Source organism: Desmodus rotundus, chromosome 2 (assembly GCF_022682495.2).
Source record: "Desmodus rotundus isolate HL8 chromosome 2, HLdesRot8A.1, whole genome shotgun sequence".
In the NCBI taxonomy this organism is placed as follows: Eukaryota; Metazoa; Chordata; class Mammalia; order Chiroptera; family Phyllostomidae; genus Desmodus; species Desmodus rotundus.
Genome location: NC_071388.1, coordinates 156379825 through 156390315, shown reverse-complemented (window position 1 = coordinate 156390315; position 10491 = coordinate 156379825). Strand labels below are relative to the sequence as shown.

Genomic DNA, 10491 nt, shown 5'->3' with positions numbered 1-10491 from the left:
ACCCTTTACTAGTAATAGTAATCACTATTATTATTTTTTGTAAGTCAAACAAAATTATACATATTTTTGTCATATCATCAAAAAGTACATTTTTTGACGTGCTGCAGAACTTTTGTGATTAGTTTATGTGTGCCGTGAGATGAAAAATGTTGCACATTGCCGGCTTAGTGGCATCTAGTATTCTCCCCACAATAATTAGACCAAAATTTAATTATGATAAATTAAAAACAATATTCTTTGTTTGTGTACCCATGTTCATAGCAGCACTACTCACAATAACCAAAAGGTGGAAGTAGCCTAATTGTATATGCATATGTATTAGTCAGGATTCTCCAGAGAAATAGAACCATATGGTAAACTTAAACACACACACACACACATGAAATAGAACCATTAGTGTATGTGTGTGTATATATACATATGCATATGATAAACTCGTGTATATGTTTGCACATGTGAGAATTATCTGGTTATTCCTGCTTAGTCATAATTGGAGTCAACTTAACAAAAATAGTCCAACAAAGACAGCAGAAAAATGAGTCAGCTACAGGATACTTACCTTAGTCTAAGAGACCTTCTTTCTGCCTTGTGTCAGTCGTGAATATCTCAAAGCCTTGCTAATGAACTCTTTTTCCATTTTCCTCATGGATCAGTCATGCTCTGCCAGATTCCATCAGGAATGCATTAGAGAGATTGTCCAAGGATTACTCCAAGCTGAGGAAATAATTTATGATCTTGAACTAGTAACAGCCCAAAGAAAATACTGAAACTGTTTTCTGACTATTGTTAAAATTTTAATATCCATTATGCTGAAACTGAAGTTGTTATATTTGTGACACTGACAAATCATTAAATAAAATAACCACACCTAACTGATTAACCAATTCAACCTGATTAGGATTAGGATGGAAGGGATGTACAGGCATATCTTGTTTTATTGTGCTTTGCAGATAATTGTTTAAAATAAATTGAAGGTAAGACCCTTCAGCAGCAAAGAGATTACAATTTGCTGAAGGCTCATTTAGCAGTAAAGTATTTTTCATTAAGGTTATGTACATTTTTTAGACATTATGCTATTGCACACTTATTATACTACAGAAAGTATAAATGTAAAATTTATATGCACTGGGAAACCAAAAAAAATGAGACTCTTTACTGTGATATTCACTTCACTGTGGTGGTCTGGAGCCAAACCTGCAATATCTCCAAGGTATGTCTGTGTTCTCTACTTGTTCAGACATGCATGATACATGTTTCCTTAAAATCAGGAATCCACAAGTTGTGTGATTGTCTTATAATTGGATCTATATGCATTGCCTTAGCTAAAGTTAGTGTTCAGTTGCAACAATTTCTCTATTTCTTTGCTAACATGGACTTTATTGTATATAACGTCTTATTTATATACATTTTAATATGACAACCTATTGCATAGGAAGGCATAAATCATAAAAACAAGAAACCATTTTGAGTACTTATGTTATAGGGACGTATTCTAAGTCATTTGTATTTATTATCTCTTTTAGTCTTCAGATTGGGTGTGTGCAGAAGATATTATTATTTTTATTGCCCTCACTTAACTGATTAGGAAACTGAAGTCAAAGAGACCAAGTAACTCGCCCACAGTCACTCAGTAAATCATAGAGCCTGGATTTTATTTACCCCAGCAGTCTTATTGCAGAGTTAGAGCAGTTAGCCACTGTGTAACTTACTAGAGAAGTAAACTGCCTGAAGAACATTAAAACTTGGTTAATATCTCCAATACTCTCTAAAATTCAACATATGAAAATCATAACTCATCATGCCTCTGCCTTTCCACAACACCCCTCCCCCGCCATGGTGAAGACAATTTCAGCTCTGCCCGTATCCTCATTCCTCAAACATCTATTAGATACCTTGAATTATCTCTGGTTACTCCCTCCCTCTTTCACTTTTATCTGCAAAACAGCAGTAATAGAGGACAGGTACCAAAAATTTTAGCTATTAATACTTTTGTGTTATCGTTTACTGTGGCAGGAAGTACCTGTACTAGGTCCTGCCTTTTAATGTTTCAGTTTTAATTTACGTGGTCAAAAACAGAAAACTAGAAAATTCTGGAAGTGTTAATATTAGAAGCCAATAAACAGCAATATTCCAGCCAATTCCCAATGAAGAGTTATTAAAAGATGAGACCAATTAAACAACAGTATTTTTATTTGCTTTATTATTTTTATTTAGTTTTATTTAAGTTACTGATAGTATCAAAGAAGAAGGTATATACTTGGCGACTATACAGTTAAAGTCCAGTATTTACGTTTGTTGCAGAAACCTTTTTTCGAAACTGATGAATGGTCTGTCCTGGGCGAGTTCTCCAGGAGCTATTAATACTTGCCTAAGCCAAGCTGAGAGTGGAGCTGTCTTTCAATAAAAAACTACAAATCCCAGAATGCTTTCTCCCATCTTTTCCGCTAGAATCCGGAAAGTCTACATCAACCAATCGTTTAATTGAAAGCCTATGCTACCAGCCAATCAGAAGGCGAGCGGAAGCTCGTTGTCGGGAGGAGGGAGGCGCGGTTTGTTCGAAATAGGAAAGTTGGCGCGGCTGAAGGAGGTGGGTCTGCAGCCCGGCGGTTGGCTGGAATCGGTTCATGTCTTGTGTGGGGAAGACCGCGGGGCTCAGGCCTTCCGGAGAAGGTGAGAGAGGTGGCAGCTGAGCTGACCTCCCGATCCGCCTGTCGCGGTAGGGGAAAGTGGATTTGGGGGCGGATGTGTGTTTTCCAAGTAGTGTCTGTGAAATGCACGTCCTGTTGTTTGTGAGTCTGGGCCTCACGGGGTGGGCAGCGCAAGGGCTGAACAAGATGTCTGGATCCCTGGGGAAATTTTCGGTCCTTGAGAAGGTTTTGGCGTTACGGGGCACTGGTGGGACCTGCAGTCTTACAGGATACCTTTTTACAGTGGAGGACACTGAGGCCCGGAGACTCTAGGCCATTGGTCCCCAACCTTTTTGGCACCAGGGACCGGTTTCGTGGAAGACAGTTTTGCCACAGATCTCGGTGGAGGCGGGGAGACAGGAGGCGGAGCTCTGGCGGTATTGCGAGCGGCGTCCACGGGCTGGGAGGAGGGAGGTTGGGCACCCCTGGTCTAGGTGACTTGCACACATCCTGGCTACATCCACTGAACTCCCACTCCAGCCTTCATTTTACTGCTGCTTTAACTGATCAGGGGTGGTAGGAAGAGACGGGGTAGGCCTGTGGGGGTCTTATCCTACGGGAGGGGGCCGGCCACCTGGGACCTGGCTATTCAGGCTGGAATTGAAAGCGTTCCGGTTGGGAGGTGCTTTAGATGTCACCAGTTTTACTTGTGAGAAAACGTAGTCGGAACCATTTTCCCAGGGTCGTAGAGCGTGTACGTGTCCTGTAAAATTACACTACTAACACATTTCTAGGAGGTAAAGGCTTCCTGAATCTTGCCGCACCTTAACCATAGTTAAGTTCAGGTGGCTTGCTCTGACCTACAATATCTACAGTAAAAAGTAAGTTGCTAACTAAGCGTTTCTAGCAAAGGTCAAACTGCCAAAATATAGTTGATTGGAATATGTTCCTGATATGATTAAAGTAACTTAAAAATTGCAGTGTGTTCTCTTTGTTTTGTAGCATTGTCTTACAAAATGGTAGAGGATGAATTGGCACTGTTGGATAAAAACATAAATGAATTTTGGAATAAATTCAAAAGCAATGTCAGTGACACCTCCTGTCAGATGGTGGGACTAAGAGATGCCTACAAGGACACCAATAAAGCATTGGCAGGTACCTAACTTTCCGTTATCACATGCTGTTTATGTTGTTCTTTGGGTTTTTATTAGTGTTATTTCAGCTGAATTACAACACCAATTCCAATTTCTTTCAGAAAAGCTGTCTGTGAAATTAAAGGAAGAAGAACGAATGGTTCAAATGTATCAAGAATATCAAAATCGTATGTGACAATCTGTAGATCCCAGAGCTTTGTTTAAACATCTTTGTGAAATTTCCTCATGAGTAAAACAATGTATTCTGTATGTACGTACATAAAAATAACAAACATGCATCGATAACCCAGCTTAATGAATAGAACATCCCATGTTATACCTTCTTCTTCACCCACCTTCCAGAACTTTCTTACCAATTTGTTTAGTATTGTGGTTTTGAATGTTACAAGAATGGTGTCACTTTGTATATATTTTGTGCCTTTATTGATCATCTTTGGTGGTTTATTTCTGTATTTATTTGAAGGGATTAGAGTTGGAAGGATCATGGTCATCTGATTTTTAAATCCTTGGTTTAATTTGGGTTTTTTTTAAAGCATTTTTGTCTTTTCATTTCTATTTTCAAAGACAAATAGGAAAGAATCTATTAGGAGCTTTTTCTCTTTGTTTTTATAATTTTTTAATCATTAGGAAATAAAACATGATGTATTAATCTCATGAAAGTCAATATTTCAGTCCTAGATATGTGTTGGAGAACAAAGCCTGTATTGTCTGGCTAATACTTTGTGCTTCTTACAGAGATCTGCAGGCAGAATAAGCTCATTGAAGAAAAAAAAGATAACTTGTTAAAGTTGATTGTGGAAGTCAATGGCAAAAAGCAGGAGCTGGAAGGACTGACTGCAAAAATCCAGGATCTTAAGGAAGAATATGCTAAGAAGAAGGAAAGTAAGTTTTGAGTTGCACACATATGTAAAACATTAGTCTAAATTTCAAAGTGGTAATGGTTCACAACTATATCTTGCCTTCTCTCCAACTTATTTCCAAAAGTAGATACTATCCCTTGGGGACATAGCCAGCCCCTCATCTCTGTAAGGTGTCTGTGAAGGGTAGCTGAATGGGTTTTATTTTCTTTTGTTTTACTTAAAGGTACTTTTAACTTCTAATAGAGCCAGAGTATTAATGAAGTTGATATGGGAGTTTAATTAATCATAGTGGGAGAAAGTTTCACTCAATAAGACTGGTCAGGGAAAGGCCATAGTGTGATTTAGGTAAGAGACTTATTGATCATGCATCCTCTGCCGGGAACTATTAAGCAACTGTTTATGCTGGAAAGTCTCTTTTCTAAAAAACTTTCATATTCGAGTGAGTGCTTTCTTTAGAAAGGAGTCTTGTTTGCCCACAAACAAAGTAATCCTCAAATCTTTTGAAAATAGCAAAGTTTGTTTTGTTAATGCTTTTTCTTATAGAGTTTGTATGCTAGTCTACTTTGTTTTTCTCATCTGCTATGTATTAGGAAATAGTGTGCTAACTTTAAGAACAATTCTAAACTAGCATGAAATAAGGCTGACTTCTCTTGAGAAAAGTTATGTTTAAAACAATCACCTTTAACTGGAACATAATCAACAGAAGAAAAAAGGAAACAAAATATAATCAGAGACATTGAAGTTAAGAACAATCTAATAGCCAGAGGGGAGTGGGGAAGGGACAATGGGGAGAAGGGTTTTCAGGAGCTACTATAAAGGACACGCAGACAAAACCAAGGGGGAGGGTGGAAGCAAGGGAGGGAGGTGGGTTTGGATGGGGTGGGGGAGAGAGGTGGGGAGAAAATGCAGACAACTGTAATTGAACAACAATAAAATAATTAAAATTGTTAAAAAGAAAAAAGAATAAAATAGGATGACAAAATTTTAAAAAAGATTGTAAAAAAAAAAAAAAGAATAGAATATTTTTCCGATGAAGCAATTTCTTAGCTAACCAAAAAAGCAAAATAGGGTAAACAAAGTATGCTTCTCCACCAGCCATGCAAACGTGGGTCTGTTTACTCATGCTGTTAAGTGATAAAATAGAATAAAACGTTCCTCTCACTCCTTGTGCATGTCTTCTCACACAGTTTTTCCTTTTGCTTGAATGAACAGAAACCTCTTTTGCTAATTGGTAGAGGTAGAAACTGAATAAATGTAAGCAGATTTATTTGTCTGGCTTTTTTTTTTTAGTTTTCAAGTTTTAAAAAAAATGAGCATTGAGCATTATTTAAAATATTTGATAGTTTTTGTTTTTTTAATCATAGCTATTTCCACTGCTAAAAAAGCTAGTGAAGAGAGGTTGCAAAGGCTACAGAAATCTGTAGACTTGTACAAAGATCGACTTGGACTAGAAATTCGAAAAATTTATGGTAAGTATATTATAAATAAAACAGGAAATTAGAAGGTGTGTCTTTTTTTAAGTAGAGAAAAATTTTTTTCAAAGTAAAAATATGTTTTCAAGTAATATAATGACTATATTATTAACTTTTTAAAAATAGGAAAAATTATAAAATTTTTATCACCATAATTCCTAAAGCCTTGATTATTTACCATACAGTATTTAGAAAGCATATTTCTGGCTGGTTGCCAACATGCAAATAATTTGTTCTTTGTTCAAAATAGTATTGTAAGATTTGCATTTCTCCAGTTGTTGTACCCTTCATAATGGTAAATTTAAAATGGTGGTTTAATATTTCATTCCATTAATGTATCATTAACACATATATTGCCTCTAACTTAACTTTTGGATTCTGCCTGTTTTTCAGTTTTAGAAGTACTCTCGTGAAGGTAGACTCCTCCATTCTTTTGTATAATTCCTGTGGAATTCCCACAGAGGAATTACTGGGCTAAAGCATGTCAGTTTTCTAATGGCCATTACATGTATGTGCGCCAACTCACAGCACTGCTTGCTGTGTTTGGAGCGCCCGAGATCACACCAGGTTTGGTGATTTGCCAGGGAGACTTAGAGGACTCGGCACAGAGTCTTAATTTTGATGAAGCCCTATGTGTTTTTTTTTTTTCTTTTATTTGTTTTTGGTGTCATATTTAAACTACCATATATTCTTTAAAAAACGTGTTTATTGATTTTAGAGAGAGGAAGGGATAGAGAGAGAGAGAAACATTGATGTGAGAGAGAAACATGGATCGATTGTCTCCCATTTGCACCCCAGCCAGGTGGATTAAACCCACAACACGGCACGTGCCCTGACTGGGAATCCAGCCCCCACCCTTTGGGTGCACGGGACAGTGTTCCACCCAACTGAGCCACACTGGCCAGAGCCAGAGTACGATGCTTTTTAAAACACATTTTTGGCATGCATTTGGAAACATTGGTTAAGTGGATATGTAGGTAGGGCAAAAGTAGGTTTACCGTTCATATGAAAAATAATACAATAATTAATAAATAATGGTACAGTAATAACCTTTTGCATACTCACAACTGTAAAGCTACTTCTGCCCCACCCTGTGTATACTTAGGGTAGATACTGATCAGAGACAAAGGTAAGAAGTGCATCTCCATCAAAAGCTTTACACAATAAAATATTCTCGTATTAAAGAATTTAATCTCTGTTTTCAGGTGATAAATTACAGTTCATATTCACTAATATCGACCCTAAACATCCTGATACCCCATTTATGTTTTGTGTGCACCTAAATGAAGCAAGGGACTATGAAGGTATGTCCTCTCCATAACTGGTATTCAAGATGGTACCCCAAAGAGTTACTTGAATCAATATAAAATAATATGTATGAAATAAGATCCCTACAAGCTACTGTCTTCTTTTCCAGTCTTGCTTTTTTGGCATATTGTCTTCTAAAAGCTGTGACTGTAATAAGTAACTGTCCTTCAGCATGGCCCAGTGTCACAGGGGCAGAAAGTCTAAAAGACAAAAGATCACTGATTTCAATCCTTTTCGAGAACTTAAAGCAAAGCTATAAAGGATATGACTACCTCAATGGGAACATTATAATTTATCCAAGTAGGTGATTTTAAAATCAAATGTAAAATTAGAATCTGATCATTTTTTCCCCAAAGATCAATTTTATAAAGTTATTCCATCTTGAAAAATCTTACACATTGGTAATTCAGCTGAGTTACTGATTCTCCAGCAGGCCAGGTGTTTTTTGGTGTATGGGGAGTATATATGATTGGTAATAGTGCGAACAAGAAGAGAATGGAAATAAATCTTTTTTTAGTCCCTTCTAATTGCCCTTTGAAAGTAATTCATTTATTGGAATTTAGGAAATGGTTCTCAGCTTTTTATACCTGTGGTCCCGTTAACGCGTTTATAGGAGACACACGCTCAGGTGAACTGTTTGGTTGGCTCTCCAATGTGCCCTGAGTCAATTCCTGTTCGAGTGGAATTTATATTTTAGGAATCAAATTCATGTACAAATGTTTGGCTTTTTTCTCTCTAGGCAACTATCTTCTAACCTGAAGAGTGCTGAATTTTAAAAAGCAATCCCCAAAAACCTCTTACCTAGCTTTTAAATTTTCTCCTTATTGGGTATTTTCTGTTGCCATATAGTGTCATAGTATTTGAGAGTGTATTAAAATGGAATCTACAGTTTAATTTTGAACCAAGTGGTCTTTTCTATTCTTTCTCTGCTCTGTTCACCGGCCTTGTATCCTAAGCAATTTCTATGAAGAGCAGGAAATCTGACATGGTCGAGTTTCTTCCCCTTGAGTAAAGGACAAGACTGATGGTAGGGAATGCTCGATCACGCCTGTCCTTTCACTAACTTCTCTGGAGATTTGCTTGCTCCCAGTGTGTACCCTCTGGTTCAGTTGCCCATGAGATCCATACTGTTGTTTGTGACTTTGAGTATCATTTATTTAGAGGCCCCGTAAATAACCACTTTTGGAATAGTGACCACATTTTCTAATGACCTCCGTTTCATTTGTGAAACTTCAGATTTTTTCCCCCCATAATTGTAAGTTACTAAAGGTTGGCATTGAAAGTTGTTCTGGTTTTTGATCCAGCAGTCAGATACTAAAAGTCAGGCCAAAGTTTTGTAGTGAAAACCTGATTTAACATGTAAAAAAAAAAACCCCAAAACTCCTGTTAAAATAGTTTCAATAGTTAAGTTGCGTGGGAAAGATGATGGGAAGTGGCATTCTGTTCTTTATCACTAAGCTGTTCAATCCCTTGCCTGCCATCTGTTTACAGCAAGATCGTAGTACATAGATGTGAATATTTGGAGATTAAGCAGAGGGAAGGCCCACAAGATAGGATATGAAAAATCAAGTGTATCATCATTCTGTTTTCAAATCATTCAATAAAATGGAATTAAAATGATTTGAATCAAATGAAAGCATCTAAATTGTAAAAACTTCTCTTCCATAAAAAATTTCTTCAAAGTGTCTTTTTTTTCTTCTAGTGTCAGATAGTGCTCCTCATCTTGAATGCCTGGCAGAATTTCAAGAGAATTTAAGGAAGACCAAAAATTTTTCGGCCTTTCTTGCTAATGTTCGGAAAGCCTTTAGTACTATGGTTCATAATTAATGTGTAAATAGTATATAAAAACTGTTTATTTTTCTTCCCTAAGTGTATCTCTTTTAAAAAGAATTCTCATTATCCAGTTTGCCTATAATCCTTTTGTATTTTTTTTAACATTTCTATGTGGTATATTTCTTGAAGGTATTTTAATTAAAATCTTAGGAAATAAAATTTATAAAGTCAAATATGCTCTTTGTAAAATGAAAGATAACACACACAGGTGCGCGCACACACACACACAGTTGACCCTTGAACGACATGGGTTTGAATTACGCAGGTCCACTTAAATGTGGATTTTTTTTCAATGAATTCAGTTGGCCATCTATATCCCTGGGTCTCACATCTGCAGATTCAACCAAGCATGGATGGAAAAGTTTTCACTCCGCGGTTGGGACTCTGCACATGCAGAAGGCTGATGTGGGTTATGTGAGGATTTCCAACCGCATGGGGGTCAGAGCCCTTCACCACCACAGCTGTTGGGATCGACAGTATACATACGTATATATTCTTAGATAAATTCTGTTAACATGCCAGCAGGCAGGGGTAGTTTATGGCTAGCCTATGAACGGGAACTTGTACAGCCTGCACCCTGTCTCAGTGGTTTCCAAGCATTCGAAAGTCATGGACAAGTAATACAAAATATAACCAGAGACAATGAAGTTAAGAACAATCTAACAATAACCAGAAGGGAGTGGGGAGAGGGGATTACAGGAACTACTATAAAGGACACATGGACAAAATCAAGGGAGTGTGGGGGCGGGGGAGGGAGGTGGGTTCAGCTGGGGTGGGGTGGAGGAATGGGGAGAAAAGACAGCCAACTGTAATTGAATAACAATAAAAATTTAAAAAAAACACAAAACTTAGGAGGGTGGGCCCATCCTAGGGTTGGCAAATTTTGAAATGTCCTTGGTAAAATGAACACTACTAGATAGTACTGTCTACTGTCATCCTAATATCAAACCAAGAAGGGTCTACAGTTAAAATAAAGGACTCACCTTCATATCAGAAGAATGTTGGCAGTATTCTAAGATAGTCTAAGAAGTTTATATTTTTGAAAGTCCAAATATAGAACATTTATAACCAATTTCCATTTTGTAATATTTATGCTGTTTAATTGTGGTCTGGATATACATTTTTCATCTTGGGAGTCTACTCAACACAAACTAGAACTCAAACGTCAGCGTGGTCTAGGATTTTGTTCTGTGACTGCCCTTGTAAATGTGCTTGCATTTTGATCTGCTGGCTCTAA

General features: G+C 37.2%; 1 protein-coding gene across 3 annotated transcripts; it reads left to right on the top strand.

Annotated features, from left to right (window-relative positions):
- Positions 1-2547: 2547 nt before the first annotated feature.
- SPC25 (SPC25 component of NDC80 kinetochore complex) lies at positions 2548-9289 on the top strand. 3 transcript variants are annotated; one of them, XM_045187433.2, is made up of 8 exons: positions 2552-2670; positions 2932-3064; positions 3630-3782; positions 3883-3948; positions 4517-4663; positions 5985-6110; positions 7319-7417; positions 9124-9289. In XM_045187433.2, exons 3-8 carry the CDS (start codon positions 3644-3646, stop codon positions 9246-9248), a joined length of 702 nt encoding a protein of 233 aa, XP_045043368.1. In that variant the 5' UTR covers positions 2552-2670; positions 2932-3064; positions 3630-3643; the 3' UTR covers positions 9249-9289. The 3 variants fall into 3 exon arrangements, with proteins under 3 accessions (XP_024435686.2, XP_045043367.1, XP_045043368.1); XM_024579918.3 differs by lacking the exon at positions 2932-3064 and having other exon boundaries at positions 2548-2670; positions 6006-6110; XM_045187432.2 differs by lacking the exon at positions 2932-3064 and having other exon boundaries at positions 2548-2670.
- The last annotated feature ends 1202 nt before the right edge of the window (positions 9290-10491 follow it).